At 36.1% G+C, this 25,239-nt stretch overlaps 1 protein-coding gene across 1 annotated transcript in view; it reads left to right on the top strand.

Annotated features, from left to right (window-relative positions):
• The window catches only part of xpo4 (exportin 4), a 99,745-nt gene extending 83,631 nt beyond the window's left edge, over nucleotides 1-16,114 (top strand). Inside the window, exons 16-22 of the mRNA XM_043691920.1 lie at nucleotides 1,183-1,476; nucleotides 4,928-5,108; nucleotides 8,891-9,009; nucleotides 9,340-9,470; nucleotides 10,069-10,186; nucleotides 11,709-11,801; nucleotides 11,931-16,114. Coding sequence (XP_043547855.1) covers nucleotides 1,183-1,476; nucleotides 4,928-5,108; nucleotides 8,891-9,009; nucleotides 9,340-9,470; nucleotides 10,069-10,186; nucleotides 11,709-11,801; nucleotides 11,931-12,128 — 1,134 coding nt within the window. The 3' untranslated portion in view covers nucleotides 12,129-16,114. The remainder of the gene's footprint in view (nucleotides 1-1,182; nucleotides 1,477-4,927; nucleotides 5,109-8,890; nucleotides 9,010-9,339; nucleotides 9,471-10,068; nucleotides 10,187-11,708; nucleotides 11,802-11,930) is intronic.
• The last annotated feature ends 9,125 nt before the right edge of the window (nucleotides 16,115-25,239 follow it).

Raw genomic sequence — 25,239 nt, 5'->3', positions numbered from 1 at the left:
TGCCATCTTAAGGAAGCTAGCTGACAATATTACTCTTGTGCTACAAAATGTTGCCAGACGTTGACCCAATGTAGTTCAACCACAATTTGCTCAATTATGAGCATAATTGGGTCTACTGATTCATAATCATTGACCATTCAATGCTGAGAGGTAATTGGGACACGACAGCCATTTGATTCTAGTGCTAATTGGAATTTGTTTATTTAATAGCATCTGTTAGAATCAGTACAAAGACAAGCCTGAAGCAGCATCACTAGTGTTAAGTTCAGACTGTTTAAAAAAGGATTGTAGCTTTAGGGGTTAGTAGATCGCGGCGGCTAAAGCAACATCATGCATTGTGTGTCAAGATGAAAACTTGATCTGGCTGTATTTCTGATTTTGTTTGACACCATTGCCATAATCCTTTAAAATTAATTTGTGAATAACAGCATGTATAATAAATTCTAAATCATAACTTAAGACCTAAGCCCTGGAATTTCCTCTATGTACCTCTCTATCTAGCCTTCCTCTTTTAAGACATGCCTTAAGATCTTGCTCTTTTACCAATCTGCTAGTCATTTAGTTAATATCTCCAAGTTGTTTCTGTAATTGTTAGATCAATAATGATCCTGTGAGGTGTTTTGAGGTCTTGTTTTACGTTAAGGAGCATGTGAATGTTAGTTGGGAGTCAGTTAGCTCAGTTGGCTAAATGGCTGTTTTGTGAAGAAAAGTGATGGTTTCAATTCCCAAACTGGCTGAGGTTACTGTGAGGGACTCTCCTTCTCAACCTCTTCCTTTGCTTGAGCTGTCATGACCCTCAGGTTAAAGCATCACCAGTCATATCTCTAATGAGTGAGCAGGTCTATGATCCAGTTTTTTATCATTATTTATGCTATATCAGGCAATACTCCATTTCAGGATGTCATCGAGCACATAGAATAGCATCAAGGAGATCAAAGATACAATGCAAGCTGAGCTATTATCTAGACTGCACACTTGTACTTGTTTTGTGACATTGATTATTTATCAGTAGAAATGTAGAAATATTTTTAAATTCAAAATTAAGTGAATACTTCTCCACATACTTCAGTCACCCCCAAGAAGGATCATAGCATCACCAGCAGCAAATATTGATTATATTTATTGATATGAGAAAAAATCCATGTGAATCACTTTGTTATATTTGTTAAAAAAAAATTTTAGGTTCTCCAGCCACTCCAACAGCGATTTCTTAATGTTATCAACCAAGAAAACTTTCAGCAAGTCTGTCAGGAAGAAGAGGTAAAACAGGAGATCATTGCTACACTGGAGGCACTTTGTGGAATAGCTGAAGCAACACAAATAGACAACGTGGCCATTCTCTTCACCTTTTTAATGGACTTTCTCAATAATTGCATTGGTTTAATGGAAATTTACAAGAATACACCTGAGACTGTTAACTTGATCATAGAAGTTTTTGTTGAAGTCGCACATAAACAAATCTGCTACCTTGGAGAGGTAAGTACAATCTGTCAAAGCTACTCTTTTTTTCGCATGTCTTCACTTGTTAGGACATTTCATTGGTAAACAACTAAATGATTCATAATTTACACCCACCCACAGTTAATGTTGGTGTTTCCTGTTTCATGGGAAAAAGAAGTGTCTTAGGTACTTGCTTTTCATGAAGATGAAGAACAAATTGCACTGTTTTTATATCATTGTAAGTGAGTAAAATGTTTGTCCAAAAGCAAAATATTAGCCTTTTGCCTGTTTGTGCATCTCTGCTTGTGTTTATTTTTGCTCTCTACATATATAGGATATGAATGAAGGTGTTTTAAAAACTGTTGAGGTGAAGATTATATTGCCATTTTAAAACCTGTTGAGGGGAAGATTATATGCCATGTGACTAACTATTTCCTTAAAAATGATCATAAAATTCATTTCATTGAAAACGTTTGATTGGAAATGGTTTTGGACTGGATGCAAGTTCTGAACAGATTATATTTTATCCACTGAAGAAGGATATTCAGATATACTACATTTCATAAGTACTAGAATGTAAAATCCTCCAGTGAGATTTGTCATCAGTTGGATCAGTAAACTGGTTATGTATCTCTACAGAGATTTTCTGTTTTTTGTTGATTGGCAAGAAGAGCCAATATGTCTTTGAGTGTCAAAGACATCACTGCAGAACTTCGCCGGGGTAGTGTCTGATCCTAACCACCTTAAGCTGCTGCATTTCTTCTATCACATTTAATATGTGGCAGTGTTCACGTTTGACTGCACAATGTTCAACACCATTTGCAGCTTCTCAGCAACCTGAAGCAGTCTGTGTGCATATGCAGCAAGACCTGGACAACATTCAGCATTGAGTTGTTAAGTGGGAAGTAACATTCAAGACATACATAGGCAATGACCATTTGCAATAAGAGAAAACTCAATCATCTCCCCTTGACAATAACTGGTATTAACATTGTTCATAGCAGGAGCTTCAACATCAAAGTTACCATTGATCCAAAACTGAACTGGACTAGCCACATAAATACTGTGGCTACAAGAGCAGATCGGAGTCTGAATTCTGCAGTAACTCATCTCCTGACTCCCAAAAGTCAATCCACAGGATGCAAAACAGAGTGAAATAGAATGCTTGAATAGAGGAATATAACTCCAACTACATACAAAAAAGCCCAACACCATCCAGGACAAAGTAGCCTACTTGATTGGCACCATATCTACCACCTCAACATTCATTCCCATCACAAATGATGCACAGTGATAGCAGTGCGTGCCATCTCAGTAACTCACCATGGTTTCTTTGGTGCCTTCTGCCACCTAGAGGAATAAGAGGAGTGGATGCTTAGGAATTCCATCACCTGCATGTTTCCTTTCCAAGCCTTACACCATCCTGACTTTAAACTCCATATCCATTCCTTCACTGTTGCTGTTGCCTGAAACTTCCTTCATAACAGTGGGGTGCATATACCTACAGTACATAGACTGTGGTCAGAAGTCTCACAACACCAGGTTATAGTCTAACAGGTTTATTTGCTTTTGGAACACTGATCCGACTTCATCTGATGAAGGAGCAGCACTTCGAAAACTTGTGATTTTCCAATAAACCTGTTGGCCTATAACCTGGTGTCGTGTGACTTCTGACCTTGTCCAGTCTAGTCCAATACCGGCACTTCCACTACGTGGACTGCTGCAATTCAATAATCACTCACGAAATTTTCTCAAGGTCATAGCCAGTAACACACACATCCCATGAAATAATTTTTTGGAAGTACTTTGTCTTGAACACAGCACTGAATATTCATTGCATGGTATATACAAAAGATTGAGTATATGCTAATTGACAAAGTTTCCATTCTGTGAACAACAAACAATTGCTTCCCAAATGAATGCATCCCTAAAAATTACAATTTCACTGTTTTATCATGTGAAGTTTAATGCTTATCATGTGAAGTTTGACTGGTTTAATATAAATATCAATGGCACTAATAAATTAACACCTTATTTGTTTGGGAAAGTATCATATTTCCCGTCAAATGTTGAATAATTGAAAGCTAAATGTATTCAAATAAGAAATCATCATCTTGCACAAAGATGGAACCTCCCAGCAACTGCACAGCCACACACATTGCTCACCTTCAAAACAGCAAACTAAAGATGGGTAATAAATGCTGGCCCAGGTCGCAAAATCTACTCCCTTGAATGAATAAAAATAACTGAAGGTAATCTTTTCGCTTGGGGTAGGAATTGTTGACAAAGAACATGGTTAAAAATTTTGCGGAATATGGCAATGGTGTATTCGAATCTACTGCCAAGAAAAATGAGAGGAACAGATACATGGGAACACTACCATCTGCAAAATCTCTTTTAAACTACATTCCCATTCTTCACTGTCATTGGTTAAGATACTGGAAAACCCTGACACCATCACAAGTGTACCTACGCTACAAGGACTGCAGCAATTCAAGAAGACAGCTCTCCCAATTATTTCGAGAGAAGGACAAGAACCAGTGGGCTCGTGGGTGCCAGTGCTTTTCAGCGTTTGAATGAATTAACAGAAAAAAAAACTCTGACTCTGTGTCTGCTTTTTGCATATACGAGCTAATGTTATGAAAAAAAATTTTAAAAAGCATAAATGCATGTAAGAATTCAGAGGAAAAAAATAATTGAGAAACATAGTTAAAATTGTCTTTGTTTGAAAGGTATTTCACATTTTGTTGTCCTATAAACAGAAATGCTTTAATTTTGGCAAATTTTCTTTCCCTTAGTTCAGTAACTTCTTGTTACGAAAAACATAAAGTTGTATCACTGGTTGCTGGATCAGGAAGTTCTGGGTTCAGATTCCAAACTTGGAATTTAATCGACACTAATGCTTTGTTGCACTATTATTAAAAAAAAAAGTAGGCTGCATTATCAGATGTCATCTTTCAGACAAAGCCTGCACATAATAGATCCATTGTTACTTTTCAAATAGCAGCAGGGGATCTCCTGGTTAAATGGAAATGGTAACCAATACCAGAGCAATTTATTCATTATGGGATCTTGCTGTATTGTTTCACCTGTCTATATTAATAGTGACAACATTCAAGTTATTCAGTGGCAGTTACTACAAAACATTTTGTGGCATCTTTAGCATGTAAAGGTTGCTACATAAATGAGTTGTCTTTTGTTAATAATCACTGCAAATTACACTGCATAATATCCAAAATAATGGGATAATCCCCTATCCTTTAATTGCCTAAAGTATTGGAATATTTTTAAAAAACCTATTTCACAATACAAATATAAGTATTTGTATGTTTGCATCAATCACCTGCTCATCTCTATACATTTGTCAACTTCATTGTCAGAAGTTACTTTTATAACAGGGAACAAAGTCCATTGCCTGTTTGGAATGCAGGTTTACATTAAGTTTTGTAAGTATTCCATCAATCTAACATCATTTTTTAATTTTTAGTCAAAAGCCATGAAGTTGTACGAAGCTTGTCTGACGCTACTACAGGTTTACTCTAAGAACAGCTTAGGCAGGAAAAGGACTGATGTGGCAGCAGAAGAAGAACAGTATCAAGACTTGTTACTCATTATGGAACTTCTGACTAATCTCCTATCAAAGGAGTTTATCGACTTCAGTGACACAGGTATGCTTTAATTGTTGTGTACAGTAATGCTGGTTAACAAAACCATAGAACAGTGTAATTTGTGTATCATTAGAGATTTTTCACTTTGTAAGGAACCATACATTTTTCTTTTTTGGTCTATAAGCTTGAATGGAATTGGACTTCTGTAAAGCTGAAGTACCAGGAGGGGTTTTCAACTTGGAACCATCAAGTGATCGCAAGTTTAGCTGTGCAAGATAATGCTGCTTTTCAAAGCTGTGGGGGAATACTTTGAGAGTGTTTCACTTTTTATTTCCTCCCTCCTCATCATCCAAGGTCCCCAACGCATCTTTCAGCTGAAGCAGCACTTCTCCTGCACTTCATTCAACTTAGTGTACTGTACTCAGTGCTCATAGTGCAATTTCCTGTACATTAAGTGACTGCTTTGCAGAACACCTGTGTTCGGTTGTAAACTCATCCTGACCTTCTGTGTTCCCATGCCAACATTTCTGTCTCAGGCCTGTTGCAGTGTTCCAGCAAAGCTCAACACAAGCTGGAGGAATAACACCTCATCATCTGCTTAGGTACTTTACAGTCTTCAGGACTCAACATTAAATTTATCAATTTCAGACCAAGAACACCACCTTCCTTGTCTATTACAGTACTTACCCTCACAATTCAGGTCCTGTCTTGAAACGAGTTGCTTTCAGCACGGCCAACCCATTCTCAACTGCTCAAAGCTCCCATTATCACCTATGTAGCCTCTCTCTTTCTCTGGCTTACTGTTATTTTTTTTGTTTGCCTATCGCTTTTTTTCTCTGTCTAAGCTTTGTCTCCACCTACATGTTCATTCCTTCCTCCCACCAGCCCACACAACCCCTTTTCCTAGCTGCTTCTAGTTCGGATGAAGGGTCACTGACCTCAATGTTCACTGTTTTCTCTCCACACATGCTGCCAGATATGCTGAGTTTCTTCAGCAATTTCTGTTTGTGTTTTTCAGATCTCCACCTGCAGTTCTTTGTTTTATTTTTACAATAACAGATTCATACCCAATACTTCAGTTGGAATATTGTATTGATAGGGTTGGCAAAGTTTAATTTCCTTCTAAGATTGATCAGTTGAAGAGGTACTGGCAAGTACCATTAACACACAAGCTAAGGATATATCAACCTTTGGTATAATCCGTTTGGTGTAACAATGTTGAATGGTGTCATTTGGTTTTAAAAATGCCTCATCTACATTTCAAATCCTAATGGACCAAGGTATACCTAAAATACCTAACTTTGTGCTTCTTAGATGATGCTGTAATGTACAGTTACGTTACAGAAAACCTGTAAAGCAAGTAGACCTATTTAAGCAATTACTGTTAGCTGGTTTCATAACTTTTACCAAGAGTGAATTTTCGAAAGTAGGGGTAGGTTGCCCAGAACACATTGTAGGGCAAGGGAAAATGTTGCCAAGAATAGCAAAAGTGAAGATACTGATTCCCTATTCCTAAAATGAAATGAAAAATTGAGCTTTCTAGGAATGGCTGGGCATTAATGGAAATTGGTGTCTAATGTCAGCACAATAGCTGTAGAGTCATAGAGAGACACAGCATGGAAGCAGATCCTTCGCCTCAACTCATCCATGCTGACCAGATATCCTAAATTAATCTAGTCCCACTTGCATCTTTAAAAGATTTATTACAAAAACAGGCAAAAGTGATATTGTTACCATTGTGCCAAGCAGCCTTTGAGAATCTGATGGCAATTCTAATAAGTGCTGCCCTGAATTTACCAACTTTTAAAGTGTCAATTGATGCCGGTAACTTGGGTGTAGTTGCAGTCTTATTGCAAGATGGTGAGTCAGGAATAGAAAAGCCATTGGGATGCTTTTAAAATTAACTAATAGCAGAAGTAGAAGTCTACATTGGAAAAGGAGACTATGGGATCACAATTGCAAGGAAATTGAGATTGTTCTGATGGTGTTTATCAATGCAACTATTTAATATTAAAAATGTTCACATTGCTGGGAAAGTTAATGCAGTAACTAATGCATTATCACAGTCGTAATGCTGAAATACTTCAAGAATTTGGGAGAAAAATGACAAGGAATTATTTAAATTCAGCATAAAAATTGAGTGAGGATGGTAGAATATAACTTTGTGTTGTTTTGAATATGTGTAAAGTTTTCCTGGTGATCTTTTTAAGGGTGGAGATAAGTAAGTAACTGTATATTTTGCTTTCTGAATTCTAAACTGAAATGCAAACGTGTCTGTTATATCACTGAAATACCAAGTTTTCCAACCTGGAAAAATTCAGTGGTGCATGTTTAGCTATCCAAGACAAATGTTAATTTTTAAACAGTAGACAGATAGCGATTGCAATAAACTGCAGAGGAACCAAAGTTGTAAATGCAGAGCAGTTGGCAAACGAAACATGTCTTTCTTTCCTCTCTCCATGTGGGCAAAGAGGCAAGAAAACCAAAAAAGCTTAAAAGAAATATTCCAAAAAGAAAGGACTTGTTGAAGTATCAAAAATAGTGCAATTGTTGCTGAAAGCAAAAGGAACTGAGAGACAACTTAACTTACCCTTCAGCTATTGATTTTTGATCTTTGGAAATTTGGTTTGCTGTATTTTTGTTTATCCATCCATAATGTGTCAGACTTTTTTGTTTGTCTTAATTGTGAGTATGTGGATGAATCTGGGGTTTTCAAAGGGGCATAGTTTAAGTCACATAGCTGGAATCCTTTCCTTTCTCTACCAATTGTTAAAATTAGGTGTGTTACAATAAATTAAATTATTTTCAGTTAATGGTAGTTGTCTCGAATAGCAATTCATCAGGCAAGTTGGTCATCTTGGTGGTCTGATTGGGATTTTGTGCCTTTTATGACACCTTATGTGACAATGGGACACAATTATCAGCACACTTCACAGTTAAGACATGACTAAGGTGCAAAGAATTTCAAACTAATATCATATATAAATTATGACAACTAGTGACACTGTAAAATTACAGGAATGCACAATAACAATACTGTAATGCATTTGTATTCTGGAGCACTGCAATGATCTGTTTTTAAAAGGATTGAAATTAACACATGAAATATAGCACTTTGTTTAATAAGAACTAGTGCAGAGCATTACAGCACTGAAATTCTGTGGTGCTAAGTAGAGGGACTGAATTTGAATTCACCATCTCTCAAGCTACTTACCCCTGCTGTGCTACTTGGGGAGAAAAGAGGAGAAAATAAATTGTTGCCTGTCTACTTTTGTCACAATGTTGTGGAATTAGATTGACAAATGGTAGATGGATGGGAAAAAAACCCATCCACCCTTCACTTTACACTGTTGCAGTTTGTCATGCATAATTTATGAAGCTGTTGAGAGAGTATAGGACATTGATTCTTGTGTTTGCTTGTCAAAGTGATATTTTGTTTAGCTGTAGTTCTCCGGTGCAGTTAATGTTGGAATGGCAGGATGCGTGGAAATTTTAACACTTCGATAAATCAGTTGGAAAGTGATTTTGGCTTTTTCATCAGATCAGATCTTTTCAAAATTAACTTTTTTCTTCTTGAAATATCTAATCAACCTTTTTCCCAAAAAAGGTATTAGAGAAGTTTGCTTTTTAATTGATTGATGAAAAACAGCATCTTTAAGCAAGTCATGTCACTGTTCAAAATGATAACAAACTGTATTCTTCCATCTTCACTAGAACTGAAATGTTACATGCAAGTTTATGCTGCCTTACCCAGCTCATTAACACTTCATGGACTTTAATTACTGTTGATCGTTTAATAAGTGTCTTAAAATAAGCCCTCATGTAAACTGTTTCCTGTTTAGATGAAGTATTCCGTGGTCAAGAACCTGGACAGCCTGGAAACAGATCAGTGTCAGCTGCTGATGTAGTCCTTTATGGAGTGAATATTGTACTGCCACTTATGTCACAAGACTTACTAAAGGTAACATTTTTCTTAAACATGCCAAACAAGTAAAAAATAATGTAAAGCAATTCCTTTTCTACTTCCTATCACCAGAAACTAGGAACAATTTTGTTATTAGTAATTTAGCTTGTCAGAGTGAAGAACAGAATAAATCAATAGAACAATACACCTTGTTAGAATTTAAAATCACCAGGTCATGAAATTATATGGACATTAGGGGATGGATATAATTGACAGTTACACTTCTGCGTAATTTTATGATGCATGTGTCCTGTCTTTTTGCTAACCATATTGGATGTGTAATAAGTTAGATCATATTTTCAAAAATTTTGTTTTTTGTCATACTAGTTCCCATCATTGTGTAACCAGTATTACAAATTAATCACCTTCATCTGTGAGATATTTCCAGAGAAAATACCGCAACTTCCTGAAGAACTTTTTAAGAGTCTTATGTACTCTTTGGAATTGGGGATGACTTCGTATCCTTCGGAATGTCTGATTTATGGGAATTATAACAATGATATCAAATGTTTGGTTTGTATCTCAGACTGATGAGTTTGTGTTGTATATGGACAATCTCAGACTTTTCTCTCCAGAAACTAAGAGAAGTTGCACATTTAATATTCCTTAAGTAACTAAATAGTGCTTTTGCTCATATTATTGCTAAGGTCCAGTCTTCATTTTAGAAAGAATGTAGAAAGCATTGTATGGCTCTGCAATGTCTTTGACATTTGATCTTTAATTTTCAGTAATTTACTGAACTTCTGTGAAGTTCTTTTTAACAGGATAATAGAAGGTAGGTAACAGTTAAATAGTCCCTTAATTGAGATTGTGGGTTTTGTTTACAACTGAATGGATATGAGCAGGGCACAATTTATTCTATAATCCTCTGAACTGCAAAAATCAGTCTGCATATCTTTGTGTTCTTGCAATTTTGACACATTGTGACTTACATTTTTAATGTGTTTGTTCATTTATAGAATAGATCTCAATTGAATTGTTCTCCCAAATCCTGTTTCCATTAAACTTTGAGCATTGTATGGAAGTTCTGCATCTTTCCTTAACCGTTTCCTTTAGAATGACGTCTGAAGTTTCCCAGCTATGTTTGGAAGCCCTCACACCTTTGGCTGAAACATGTGCAAAGGCTCAAGAGGCAGAATCACCACTCTTCGCTGCAACCAGGCATTTTCTCAAGGTACAATTTATATTGGTGAAGTTGCCATTAACTAATTCTTCTGACCACATTTTATGTGGTCATAGTGAAACCTGTTCAGGAGATGTGGATAGTCAAAGCAGAAAGTGGCAATCTTCAGGATACTGGTAAGTTGGGTGGTTGGCAGCCAGAGAAAGCTCAGTTTGAGCAGCTGTTGCAGGCTCTCTAAGCACTTGGAACTCAGAAGTCCTGCAAGCCAGTAAGTTCAACTAAGTGTTGGACTATCTTTGGAGCTATCTCAAGCTGTGGGAGCTCAGAAGCAGCTAGTGAGTCATTAAAAATTCAGTGTACCTGTGAGTGGGAGAAGGGGAATTCCACAAGCAATATTTCCTTGGTGTAGTTGTTGGAGCTCAGAAAAACCCAGGAGAATACCAGCTTAGTAAAGCTAGCTAACTGAGAAAGGGCTGGAATTGTGCCTGTGAACAGTTGCTGAAGTACAGTCTCCAGAATCTGGGAGAGCACAGTCCCAGGAAAGGAAAGTGAACTGTCAGATGTGAGCAATCTTGGAGGCGTTTCATGATGGAGCTTTTTGCCAAGTTTCAAAGCCAGATCTTCAAAAGTGAAGAATTGGAATCTCCTGTAAAATTGTAAAGAAACTTGCTGACTACAGTAACCAACATTTGGAGGATTTTGAGAAATCTGGCGATCTATTTTTACTACATGATTTGGAGGGACCAGTGTTGAACTGGGGTGTACAAAGGTAAAAAGTCACACAACACCAGGTTATAGTCCAACAGGATTATTCAGAAGCACTATCTTTTGGAGCACTGTTCCTTCATCAGGTGGTTGTCAATATTTTTACTACCTTTGCTATTTAATGTATTTTGTGTGATGGTTGACCACAGTTAACCACTGGGCAACATGGGGGCTATTTGGAGGGTGTGGATTTTAATGGGCTGAATTGCTTCTTTCCACAAAGTAGGGATTCTATTATTCTATTGGTTAGTTAGCCTTATTTACCCCATGTCAACACTGGAGGTTAGAGTACATAGTATATACAGTTTTGCTGTTCTAATCTTGTAAATCTATTTTTGTTAGTTCAAACTGTGGAAGTCTGTGGCTTTTATTCTCATAGTAAGTACCTGCGATCTCTCAAATATCTAAACAAAAACATTACTGGTCTCTACCCAGGCTCTAATGTAAATTTGGTGGTCTACAGCTTCCTGATTGAAAATGGCAAGAAGATAGGAGTTACCATTTCATTATGATTCAGTTCTGATCTGAATTGTGCACCTCTTAGAGTTATCAGAGTTGTCTATCTAATCATTCCTACCTTCATTTCTAAAGCCAATACGAGAAAGATGAAATGCAGGTTATAAATCTGTTACTGGCATTACTAATATGCTGATTTGAGGTGGTATATTTTAAAAAGTCAAGAACCTTGAAGCTTGCTGGGTTAGGTACTGCACTTTTTCCTTCACAGTACACTAATGCACTGAAATTAACTAATTTTATCTTACTGTGCTTGGTGTGTATTTTCATTCTGTCGAGTTTGTCATTACAGCTCGTCTTTGACATGCTGGTATTGCAGAAGCACAGTGCGGAACTCACTGATGCTGCAGGTGAAGCCTTCTACACATTAGTATGTCTGCATCAGGTAAATGGTTTAAATTCCTCTTTTCCTTACCTTTCTTCCAAATGAATTCATTTCAGATTCTGCATGCTATATTTTCTAATGTACTTTTTTATGGAAGTTGATCATTCATTCCATGTATTGTTTCAATAGGCTGAGTATTCAGAATTAGTTGAAACTCTACTATCAAGCCAGCAGGATCCAGTTATATATCAACGATTAGCAGATGCCTTCAACAGTCTTACTGGAAGCAGCACTCCCCCTACACTAGACCGCAAACAGAGGATGGCCTTCCTAAAAAGTCTTAAAGACTTTATGGCAAATGTTGGTGGTCTTTTATGTGTTAAATAGCCTCGAGCTGCAAAGTCCTTTGTTGAAAATGCACTGTAAAGCATGGAAATCAAAGCTGACTGAATTTTATACCTGTTTCAAGGCTGTTGCCTGCCATCTTGGATTTTAGACACTCAGGATAATTGGTCTAATCCTACCATATTAAAACAGAAGGATGAACCCACCACTATTCAGTTGCCAGTATTTCTTAGCCATGATTTGTCATATAATCTAATTGTTTACTTAAAAAATGAAAAGTGTATTTTAAAGAATTCCGGTATGTATGGATGAATGGGCACAGTGAATGAATCCAGTGCCTTTTCATGTCTGGTTTAAGCCAGCTGCCCAATGGCCAGATAAACTGTCTTATTGTTTATATTTGAGCCCTTGTTTTGAGGGAATCACTGTAGACAAAATACACAGCTATAAATGCTGTGGCTGAAATTAGCTTTATTTTTTTCCAGCATATGAATTTATTTGTGACCTGAAGAAAACACCAAATTGTAGCATTTGAATCTTGATTTTATTTCCATATCAGGCAGTGATCACGTAGTACACAATATTTCAGATTCACTTTGTACTGCCTGCTATTGAGAATAAAGTATATATTTTTGCTTCCCAACCGTGAACTTTAGGAATTGTAACCAGTTGCCTTATTTTCTGTAAATATGAAACCTTTGTGTTTTGAAATACCTGAAACTGGATTGCCAAAGTGGCAACTTTTGTGTTGTTCTTTTTTCTTGTAATTTTCCCTTCCCAAAAAGGAAAAGTTGCTCATTGTTTGTTGTCAAAAGTAGTATTAACATTTACATAAAAATTGGAAGTCATCATTCTGGATACTAAATTAAGCCATTTAAGTTCTACATTAAAGCTTAAAGGAATTTACTTGTTCAACAAAACAAAATTTTAAACCCGAACTGTCACACTGCTAGGTTCTTGTGTCTGTTTAAGCAATAATGAATTCTAGGGTGTGAATTTTTCAAAAGTGCACACCAGGATAAACTGGGCATTAGTTTAAAAACAAACTCTAGTTTATGCTGTTGTATAGTCAATCAAACTTTTAACACTTTCAGAATAAATGTAAATAAACTGTTGGGCATTTTGTTTGTGACAAATTTGCCTTGACTAGCTGTTGGACAACAAATCACAATATAGATACATGAGTAACTGCATATTATACTGCACAGCATATTCAGGACTCCAAAAATGAAACTAATCAGGATGAGAGAATTGAGAATGAACATGCAAGTTTTAAATATAGGGATGAAGTGAACAAAGCTTGTGGTCACCATTTAAAAAAGTGAAACAGAAAATGTGCAGTAGGTCACTGAGCATCTGAAAGAGAAAGATTTTGGATGTGATCGGTTCTAATGAAAGCCTCAATCCGAAATTGTTCCCTTTTCAATGTTAATTAACTTACTGTGTATTTTCATTCCAGTATTGGTGTCTTTTTTAATGCTCTCTCAAGAAGAAAGAGGATCCTCATTGATGAACTTGTACAGGTTGTATGTCGAAACTACTGAAGAAAATAATTGTACTTGGCTTAGTTTCTTTTGAGGCCAGCAAACCAATTAAGTGAATTTTGTATGGATCTCTCAACACACTCAATTTAAAATAAAATTAAAGTAGCTAATGGAATAGTTGCTGCATTTTTGTTTTGTTTTTCACTTCTAGAATATCAGACCTAATTTACTAAGGAGAAAATATACACTTGAAAATCTCTGTAGACAGTGTAGTAGTTCAATTTTCTGTAGGAAACTAATTTATTTTGCTTTGTAGTATTTCCAAAATGCCAGTGCTCTTCAAAAATATCCTGTTTTGTTTGAAGGTTCTTTTAGCTGACCAATGGCACAATTCTGTTTGACCGCTTACCACCTTAGGACTTCAAAACTCAATGTACAAAGTGAAGGTTATTATTTAACGATGAAACATTTGAATCAGCATTCTACATTATTTTCAGCTACTTTGTTTATTTTAAATTAAGTCTGTACTGATTTTTGAAAGCTGGCCAGTAACATGGTTAAAGAACATGCTGGGAACCATATCAATTGATTGTGTTTTTTAATCAAATTATTATTAATATAAGCATGCCATGTTTGTGCATCTGTTCTAAGAAAAGGTGAGTGAATATGAGTGCTTGAAATCAGCATTCTTTTTGGTGTTCAGCATATTTTATTCCAAATGCAAATAGTACATGTCAACCATTGCAATAATTTGCATCAATGTTCCTCCTTTTTTTGGATTATCATCATGGAAATTTGTGATAAATAAAAATCCTGTTTGAGGAACACAGCATCTGTGGAGAGAGAAACTGAGTTAACGTATCCAGTCCAATGTCATTCTTCAGAACCCTGAAGTTCCCACTTCAGAAAATGAGTCATATTAGACTCAAAACATTTAACTCTGTTTCTCTTTCTCTCCAGATGCTGCCAGATCTGTTGAGTTTCTTAACTTTTTGTATTTTTTATTTCAGATCTTCAACATCGCAGGTTTTTGTTTTCTTTAGTGTAAATTGGTGATAACTATTTTGATATACCAGAAGATTGTGATACTTAAATCAAGTTTGAAGGAGTTGTATGTGTACAAATTGTACCTTATTGGAAGATAATACAAAGTTTCAACTAATTTAAGCACAAAATGTAGCTTAAAATGTTACCTAACAAAAATGAACATTGATTTTCCCTATTTTCCCTACCCATTCCCTTCATTTATGGTTCTGGAAGATGTACTCTTTAGTTTACCCATCAAAAATGATTTTACTGGATTACAAGATGAGATGATCAGTACGATGAACTAATGAATCTTCTTTGCCGCGTATGTTCCATAGCAGAGTAGTACACCTTATGCAAATTTCATGATAGTGATAAGGCAACCTGATTGTATGTCTGAACTGTTTGTACCAACAGAATATTGCAAATACATGCTGAAGACAGATTCTTTTAGTGATGGAAATAGAACCTACTGTGTTAGATACAGAAAAGTGGGGTGGTAGAGAAAGAGATGTATTGTACAGATTTACTCAGCAGTCGCTTAATGTTGTATTGTGTTGGAATGTATGTTCAAAAGGATGGTTGGACTCGGTATAAATTCGAAGTCCATGAAAAGTTATATTACCATTTTATCATGTTATTCAAATAGCTTCTATCCTACACAAGGTTAAACTGCTGAAACTATTTTGTTGGCTAAGTTAATCATCAAATTTAAATTAAATTGCTAAAAGCCAAGTTGTGCTTAAACAATTAAAACTTGTATAAAAATAAGTTATAGATAAAGGATTAATGCCTATTCACTATTGGCTGTGATACTTTAAACATTTCTAAATAATGCCACATTTTAGTTGCAATTCCATGGTTTCAGTCCCTACTCTGACCAGGAATATCTAGGACTGTTGAACAAAAGTATTTAACTATGCTGTGAAATACTGCAGGTCAAGAAAATGGAAATACTCTGTTGATTGCTGCCATGTGACAACTACTGTGACTTTTTTTTTAATTCTTCTGGGATTTGTCTTGAATGAATCATAGCTTTTCTTGATGTGTAACCAGTTTGTGTGGTTATGCATTAGGTAACAACTGTGATGCATTTAAATGATTAGTCTTCTGTTTTGTGCATTGTTTTGTACTACTTGTGATTTATTTTGTCATGTTTTATTACATCCTAATGTGTGCAAGCACCATTTTATGTACATTATTTTATAGAAATTTTGATCATTTAAATTCTTTTTAATTGCACATAGAAGGAATTGTAAAAGTTTGAGGATATGTTTTGGGGATGTCTCGCCTAAAATGTATCATATAAGTGTTCTTATATAAAAATATAATGTCTTGGTGCAGTTGAGTTCAGTGAAATTCTGACTATTGCATAGTCTACCCTTCTTGCATAGTACAAGATACATTTTTAAAAACAAAACTCCACATGGAATGTTTCTCTGTATATATGCGGTAACGACCAAATAAACTTTGGCTGCTGTTTAAATAATCTGTCACAATAAAATTTGGTTTTGTTTCCAGGCTTGTTCTCACCACATCTAAACAATAAAAAGACTAAAAACATTTTTAATTCATTCAGCACTTGTTCCAAGCATGCAATGTACCACTAATTATAGTTAACACTAAATTGAGGGTTTTAAATATCCTTTTATAATTAAGGATACATTATTGGTGGAATTTGAAATACCAACATTGTAAAGTAAAATCGTTTTTTATAAAATGTTTTTGTTTTGTTGGTAGAAGCTTTGAAGTAACTTGCGAGAACTTGTTTTCATTCACCTATTTACTATCAACTTTGTCATTTATTAATTATTTTTTAAAATTTATTGGAAATTGATTCATGACTTTTGAATCTATATATTATTTCCCATTGTGACCATCCCCCTGCCTAGTATATTGAGTCTGTATGAGGAGAAATCAAGTCTCTTCAAGCTTAGCAATTTTCTAAAATATACTGCTTAAAATCCAGGAGTATTTAATAAATTAGAATACCTGTTAGATCGCAATTATGTTTCAGATTATTAGTGTTGGTTAGATAGTAATGCTGGGACCTGAGAGAGTGGTGATTTTCAAATCCACAATTTTCTAAGGAAGCATGATCTATTAAAGTATTTTTTTTTCTTCTTTGGGTGATGTGGTTGTCTGGCACAGCCCGCATTTGATGTCCATCTCTAACTGTGCTTGAACTGAGTGGTTTGTTAGCCAATTTTAAGAGCACATTAGTGAACAAGATGGGCTCTTATGACAATGGATTGTGTTATCATGTTCACCAATACTGAAATAAGCTTTACATCTCAAATTTATTAACTGAGTTCAAGAATTTAATTCCATATCCCCAGAGTGTTTTCCTGGGTTTCTGGATTATTAGACCAGTGACATTACCACTATACCAAGTAACCCCTCCCCTTTAAAGTAGTCCTATTTCAATTGTAAATTGAATCATAGATTAAATATATATATTACTGGAGTTCTGTTTGTTAATCACCTGATATAATACTGTTCATTTCAGACTGTACTATATTTGACAGTATTACCTGTTATTCATCAACATTTCCTTGAAAAGCAGGTTGAACAGAACAATATATTAGGTGTATACAAGTGAATGTTAACATTTTGAAACAATTTGGTGTTCATTTCAAATGTGACTACTGTATTGCAAGCAATTACCTTAAACTTTAAGTATCAAATTGACAAAGCGGAGACATGCTATACTGTAATCACTAGCATGAGTTAAAGTAATAACGAGCTTGTGTTTTTCTAGTGTCTCTCAACTGTTGTACAGCCAATGAATCACTTTCAAAGTTGGTTATTGTTACAATGAAAACAAATACAGCACCCAATTTGCACACTACTATGACTAGTTAATCTACAAAAGAATGATGCTGGTTAAGGTAAAGTACTTACAAGGACACCAAGAAAATTCCCCTGCTCTTCAAATAGTGTAATGGATCTTCTATCCATCTGAGCTGCAGAAGAGATGCTAATTTAATCTCTCATCCAACTCACAGCACCTCTAATAATACAATAAACTGCGCTTGTGTAGACCTTCTGACCTGAGTGAGAATACTGCTTCTGAGTCAGAGCTGTAATTCTTGTTTCAACAGTACTATAACAGTCCATTCCAATTCTGACAATTATGTGCTATTAACTTTACTCTTTGCAAATGGTTAACTTGTTATGCAGCCTTTGCCTAAATTAAAATCAAACAATCTTTCTGACCAAGTTTTGAGAAAATTTGTAGCTCAGGTTGAGGTTCTGGATGTAGGTTTGCTCGCTAAGCTGGAAGGTTCATTTTCAAATGTTTCGCCACCCTACTAAATAACATCTTCAGTGAGCCTCCGGACGAAGCACTGCTGGTGTTTCCTGCTTTCTATTTATATGTTTGGGTTTCCTTGGGTTGGTGACGTCATTTCCAGTGGTGATGTAATTTCCTATTTTTCTCGGAGTGGTAAATGGGATCTAACTGGATGTGTTTGTTGGTAGAGTTCCGGTTGGAATGCCATGCTTCTCGGAATTCTCATGCATGTCTCTGTTTAGCTTGTCCTAGGATGGAAGAGTTGTCGCAGTTGAAGTGGTGTCCAATCTTATCAGTATATAAGGATACTAGTGAGAGAGGGTCATGTTGTTTGTGGCTAATTGATGTTCATGAATCATGGCTAGTTTTCTGTTTGTCCAATGTAGTGTTGTTACAGTTCTTGCATGGTATTTTGTAAATGACATTAGTTTTGCTTTTTGTCTGTATATGGTCTTTCAAGTTCATGAGCTGCTGTTTTAGTGGTAGGTTTGTGGGCTACCATGATGCCAAGGGGTCAGATAGTCTGGCAGTCATTTCCAAGATGTCTTTGATGATCCAACTGGAACTCTATCAACAAACACATTGACTTGGATCCCACTTACCAACCCCTGAGAAAAAGAACAGGAAATGACATCACCAACCCAAGGAAACCCAAACATATAAATAGAAAGCAGGAACACCAGCAGTGCTTTGTCCAGAGGCTCACTAAAGATGTTACTTAGTATGGTGATGAAACGTCTGAAAATGAACCTTACAGCTCAGCGAGCAAACCTACATCCAAACTCTTTTTGACCATTTTAAGTTTTGTGTCACAGAAATTTTAAGTAGTAAGAATTTGTTCTTGAGAATAATTGTTTTGCAGTTATGATTTGGAGGTGCCAATGTTGGACTGGGGTGGACAAAGTTAAAAATTGCACAACACCAGGTTATAGTCCCAACAGGTTTGTTTGGAAGCTCTAGCTTTCAAAGCACTGCTTCTTCATTAGGTGGTTGTGGAGCAAGACCATAAAACACACAATTTATAGCAAAATGTTACACTTTCATGCAGCTGAAATATATTAAACAAACTTAGATTAAGTCTTTCATCTTTTAGAATGGTTTTGCTAGATTCGGTTTATTAATATGTAAATCCCAGAACACGCTATTTAAAAGATGAAATACTTAATCTAAGTTTGTTTAATATATTTCAGCTGTATGACACTGTAACCTTTTATTATAAATTCTGTGTCTTATAGTCCTGCACCACAACCACCTGATGAAGAAGCAGCACTTCGAAAGTTAGTGCTTCCAAATAAACCTGTTGGACTATAACCTGGTGTTGTGATTTTTAATTTTGTTTTGCCGTTGTATAACTGACATTTCACCTAACTTTAGTTTCCACAGATTTATTAAGTCATCTAATTTCAGCATGATTTTGCAATACTAAACATTTAATTATTTTTATCAAATACTATGGCTATTTTCCAAGTCAATTAAAGTATGCAGTTTGGATTTTAGATAATGCAGTATCAATTTACTTTTCTCCACAAACTGATCTTTAATTGTTTAGAGTAGCAATGGGCTATGTGGAGAAGGCCAGCAAACACATTTATGACTTAAAGAACTGACAGTTATGTTTGTTTACTAAACAGTAATATTTTTCAACATATTTGGCTTAACTTTCAAATAGTCATAGAGATGTACAGCATGGAAACAGACCCTTCAGTCCACCCCCTCAATGCCGACCAGATATCCTAACCCATTCTAGTCCCACCTGCCAGCACCCGGCCCATATCCCTCCAAACCCTTCCTATTCATATATCCATCCAAATGCCTCTTAAATATTGCAATTGTACCAGTCTCCATTTTCCTCTGGCAGCTCATTCCATATACGTACCACCTTCTGTGTGGAAAACGTTGCCCCATAGGTCTCTTTTATATCTTTTCCCTCTCACCCTCAACTTATGCCCTCCACTTCTGGACTCCCCGACCCCAGGGAAAAGACTTTGCCTATTTACCCTATCCATGCCCCTCGTAATTTTTTAAACCTCTATAAGGTCACCCCTCACCCTCCTACGCTCCAGGGAAAACAGCCCCAACCTGTTCAGCCTCTCCCTATAGCTCAAATCCTCCAACCCTGGCAACATCTTTGTAAATCTTTTCTGAACCCTTTCAAGTTTCACAACATAGAAAGTCTTTAGTGAATGTTAGCTATAGGTATTGTTAGGTGAGTAATTTGTAAATATTAACTACCTGCCACCTACTTCAGAAGTGATGAGCCTGTCGAACAACACTTTCATCTGTTGCTATAAATAAATGTTTTTTTATGAGACTTAACAAAGATACTGCAGACTTGATAGAGGAGAATTTTGAAGATTGCCTTCTAGACATTCATCCAAGTAACCAAAATTTGCTTTCACATTTTCCCACGCAAATACATTGTTATTGATGATCATTACCTTCGCTATAGGTTGAGCACAAATTAAAAACATTAATCTCACATTTAAACTGTAACTGTTGTAAATCAGAGATACAGGAAAATTCCTATGTACTGAAAATAATTTTGTTTTAAGTCTTGAGCTCAGTAGTGAGGGGGATCTGAACATTGCTATATTATGTAAATTGTGATGTATAATCTGCTGCTGTTAATTTAAACTGAATGGAATGTGTGTAAATCTTCATGTTTTTAACCTGTTGACCAAAATATTGGCAGCTTTGATTTTTAATGTATATTATTTGTAGATTTTTGGAAAAGAAAAAAAAAATTGTTGGAAAAATGTTATACAGTTAAAAATTCAGTTTTAAAAGAGGGAGGAAGTGAAATTCAGTGACCAAAATTGAGAATTTCTTTGGACTTGGAGTAATCAGGAGTCTTCTAATAAAATGTATTTTAATAACACCTTGCATATCAGTTGTACATCTGCATAAATTTTACACAGGAAATGTCTTCTGCTGACCTTGGACTGAGCAACCTGTCTTCACTAACTTTATTTTTGTATGGAGCCCAGCATTCCTAACTGCCTTTGAAACTGAATTTTAATTGCCATTTCAGAGGGAAGTTAATTGTCAACTACCGAACAGCTTTGCATCTCGAGTCTTGTGTAGGACAGCCACATAAGGACTGATTTCCTTTCCTAAAGAATACTGGCAAAACAAATGGGTTTTTGTTACAATTGATAGTAGTAATGATTGCTATTACTGAGAGTAATTTTACATTCCATATTTACGAACTGAACTTCAATTCCACTCGCTGCTGTGCTGAACATGAGCCCATGTCCTCAGACCATTATCCTGGGCGTTTGGATTACTAGTCCAGTGACGTTACTACTATATCGCCATTTTCATGACCAACAATGAGAAGTATGAACTTATGAAAAGGCAAAGAGAGAAACATTTTATGATACAGCATTCTTGGTGTACAGCTTTCTGTGATTGGAGCATTGGATTTAGTAATGAGTAATGGATCAAATTTAATCAGTAACATAAATGTGAGCATCTATCAAATAGTGATCATAACTTGATTGAATGGAAGCTTACAAGGGATTACAAATCAATGATTTGAAATGCTAGTTACATAGAGGGGAATGGGTGTGAAAAGCAATCTTGGCCCACTAAAGACTGAACATGGGGATGTCAACTACTATGGATAAATGGCAGAAATGTTGAATAATTATAGTATTTACAGTTTTAAAAAAATCAGGAACATGGACTGAACAAAATTAACATTAATAAAATGTCAATAATTAGTAAATTAATGAATTTAAAGAGTGACAAAATCCTCGGGGCCTGATGGTTACCATCCGAGGTGCTAAAGGAAATAGAGCATATTATAGACTCCCTAACGATAATCTTTCAGTGTTTCTTCAATTCAGCAGGTTTGAAAAATTGCATGTCATTCTGCTTTTTGCAAAGGCTACAAATGGGAAAAGCAGGGAATTAAGGACCAGTTAGTCTAATATCTATGGTGGGGCAGTTGTTTGAGTCTGTAATCAAGGATGGGGCAACTGAACCACCTTCCGAATTTTTGGTTAATTGGGAAGAGCCAGCATGGATTCATGATAGGGTAAGTAACACCTGACAAATCTTACTTTTAAAAAAAAATTGAAAAGGTGATTAAGGTAGAGGGCAGGGCAATGTCTATGGATGTTGTTTATCTGGACTTCCAGAGGGCATTTGATAAAGTCCTGTTCCTGATTTTTTTAAAACTGTAAATATTATAATTATTCAACATTTCTGCCATTTATCCATAGTAGTTGACTATTAACTCAAGTATGACAGAATCGAGGGCAACTACTGACAAGGTGGGGAAATTGGTTGAGTAGCAAGTGACAGAGAGTAGGTATTCAAATTGACAGGATGTGACCAGTGGTGTCCCACAGAATCTGTGTGAGGGCATCTGTTATTCATATTTATTAATGACTTGGATAATGGCATGGAAAATCATAAATCCAAATTTTCTGATGAGACAAAGTCAGTATTAAAGACATTGTAGATAACAAAATTACAATGTATATTGATAGACTAGATGAATGGGTGAAACTGGCAAGAGGAGTTGAGAGTAAGCGTAAAGTATCATTTTGGACTGAAAAGGGGAAGATCAAGGTATTTTTAGATGGTATAAAGTTAAATTGTGTCTGCCCAAAGACTTGACAGTACTGGTGATTAAATCTTTAAAATGCCGCAAACAGGTGCAGAAAATAATCAAAACGGAGAGAATTATGGATACTGTAAATCAGAACAGAATCAAGGCAGCTAATGAAATGCTGGCCTTTATAGCTACAAGACTGGAGTGTAAGGGTGCAGATGTTACGCTGCAGATATACAAAACCCTGGTTAGACCCCATTTGGAGTATTGAGAGCAGATCTGGGCAGCACACTTTATAAAGGCTACATTGGCTCTGGAGGGACTACAACATCGGTTTACAAGAAAGCTGTGAGTTACACAGACATTTTCATGTGTTTAGGCTATTTTAAAGGCACTTTACAATTGAGGGTTCTTATTTTGTAATGTAGACAAATTTAGTTATTATATTACTAATATAATCGATTTAAACAAATTAAACAAATGCAGCTATTCAGAGTAATGTGCTTAGTCCTACATTTCCACTCCCTTTTAGAATTATTCATAGAATTTGCTTCCACCAATTTTTTTGATAGGGTATTGAGTGGGGCATAAAAATTCAGCTCTCCTACAGATCTCTGAGAACAATCTAGGAATGCTAATTAAGATGTTGCCATGGAGAATGCACCAAGGAACTGTAATCCCCAAACCGCTACCCCCACTTTTAAATTTATACTGCAAATTTCAACCACACTGGTTGAGGCATTGCTAGGGGGCAGTTGACTTCCAAGGTTTTGTTGAGTTGCAAAGGTGCAATACCTGTATATTCCAATCACAATCTAATTGTCAACCAATCAGCGCTTTTATCTCATGCGTACGAATTGTTGCCATCTTCGAAATTTGGTGTTATTGCATCTGTCCTGATGAGTACAAGATTAAACACTTTTTGACAACATGGCTCTTTGTTGCTCAGCATTTCTCACATTCTGTACCTACTCAGCAACTAACTGTAGAAAATGAGACGGCCAATATTCACACAGCAGACTCTTACAAACGACAAACTGAAAATAATATTCTGAGATCTGTTTATGGTGTTGGTTAAGGACCAACAGGGTACTCTGCACTTCTTTGAACTAGTGCCATGGAATCATTTACATCCATGTGCAGGCAGACCTTTTCAGGATTGTTTTATGTTCCCAGTTTAGTATCTCACCTGAAAGACCACATCTCTCAATTTAGTGGTCCTTCAGAACTGAGTACAAACACATTCAGTTGCCCAGGCTGCTTCTGGTATCATGATTTTGTCATGCTCAGGTTTCATATCTGGATATTGCTTTTGCCTTAAAGTATTTATGCCAACTGCTCCATTTGTTTTGTTTCAGTCCAAATGTAAGTTATTACAGTTAATCTTCTAAAGTGCCTTTCTTGCTTTTCTTCACTTCCATATTTAAAGTGTTTTTATATTTCTTAAGCAATACACTATTATCCTAGTGGTATCTCCACATCGCATCATAATTGTTTTCTGACTTTGCCATCTGACACTTAAGCTTGTGGCCACTCCGAGGCAAATATTCAGCTTGATGCCTTACTCAAACAGGACCACTCATCAGTAACCCAAAACTGGACATCTGCCTCACATTGTTGGCAGTTTCTGAATAGAAAGTACAGCTCTTCGATATATTACATGATGTCACCCAAAACCTTTCACCTCAAGGAAAATAACTGCAGAAGAAAACAAACAGGGATAGCTGTAGCAAATATATTCTCTGATATGCATGAACAATTGTCAAAGAGCCAGTTACATGTTGCAGGAGTTTTTATTATTTCACCAAATGTGAATGTTGCTGGCTATACTTGCATTTATTAAGTATTTTCTGTGTCTTTGCAACATCTGTTACTTTGAAGTATGTTAGTAGTTCCAACAGTGTATTTTGTGATTTTGTAGGTTCCTGCCAGCAGCAATAAGATTACTTTTAGTGTTGGTTTGGGAAATTATGTTGACTGGGAAACTGGATAACTCCTTGTTCTTTAAAAAGAACCATGGATTATTAAAATGAACCTGTAAAGCAGAATAGGCAGGTGATGGCAAATGTCCCATGTGATACTGAACTATATTTAGTGAAGATTTGGAGAAGCTGGTGTTGGACTGGGATGGACAAAGTTGAAACTGTAATCTTTTGCTATAAATTCTGTGTCTTACGATCCTGCTTCAGAACCACCTGATGAAGGACCAGCGCTCTGAAAGCTAGTGCCTCCAAATAAACCTGTTGGACTATAACCTGGTGTTGTGTGATTTATAACTTTATATTTAGTGAAGATAAAGTAAAATTCCGTATTCAGTTTGTACAAATAGTTGATTTCAGTTAGGACAAATATGGAAGAAACCAGAATTTTCCACAACTCTGTTTCCCTCTCCTGATTGCTATTCAGTGACCAGATTTCAGATGGAGTTAAGATTACAGTTTGGGTCTGTCTTAACTACCATACCCTTCTGCAGCCAAATGGTCTATTGGCATTGTAACAAAGGTGGAGAATGGTTAGTGTTGGGAACACAACTTTTCACTTTATGCATTAATGATCTGGATGAAGGAACTGCAAAACATTCTGGCTAAGCTTGCAGCTGACACAAAGATAGGTGGAGTGGCAAGTAGTATTGAGGAGGCGGGGAAGCTGTAGAAAGACTTAGACAGCTTAGGAGAGTGGGTAAAGAAGTGGCAGATGAAATACAGCATCGGAAAAAGTGAGAGATCATGCACTTTGGTGCAAAGAATCGAGGCATGAACTCCTTTCTAAGTTGAGAGAAAATCC

The sequence above is a fragment of the Chiloscyllium plagiosum genome, chromosome 6 (genome assembly GCF_004010195.1).
Source record: "Chiloscyllium plagiosum isolate BGI_BamShark_2017 chromosome 6, ASM401019v2, whole genome shotgun sequence".
Lineage (NCBI taxonomy): Eukaryota > Metazoa > Chordata > Chondrichthyes > Orectolobiformes > Hemiscylliidae > Chiloscyllium > Chiloscyllium plagiosum.
The sequence above is the reverse complement of the archived record's forward strand: the minus strand, read 5'-3'. Positions and strand labels throughout refer to the sequence as shown.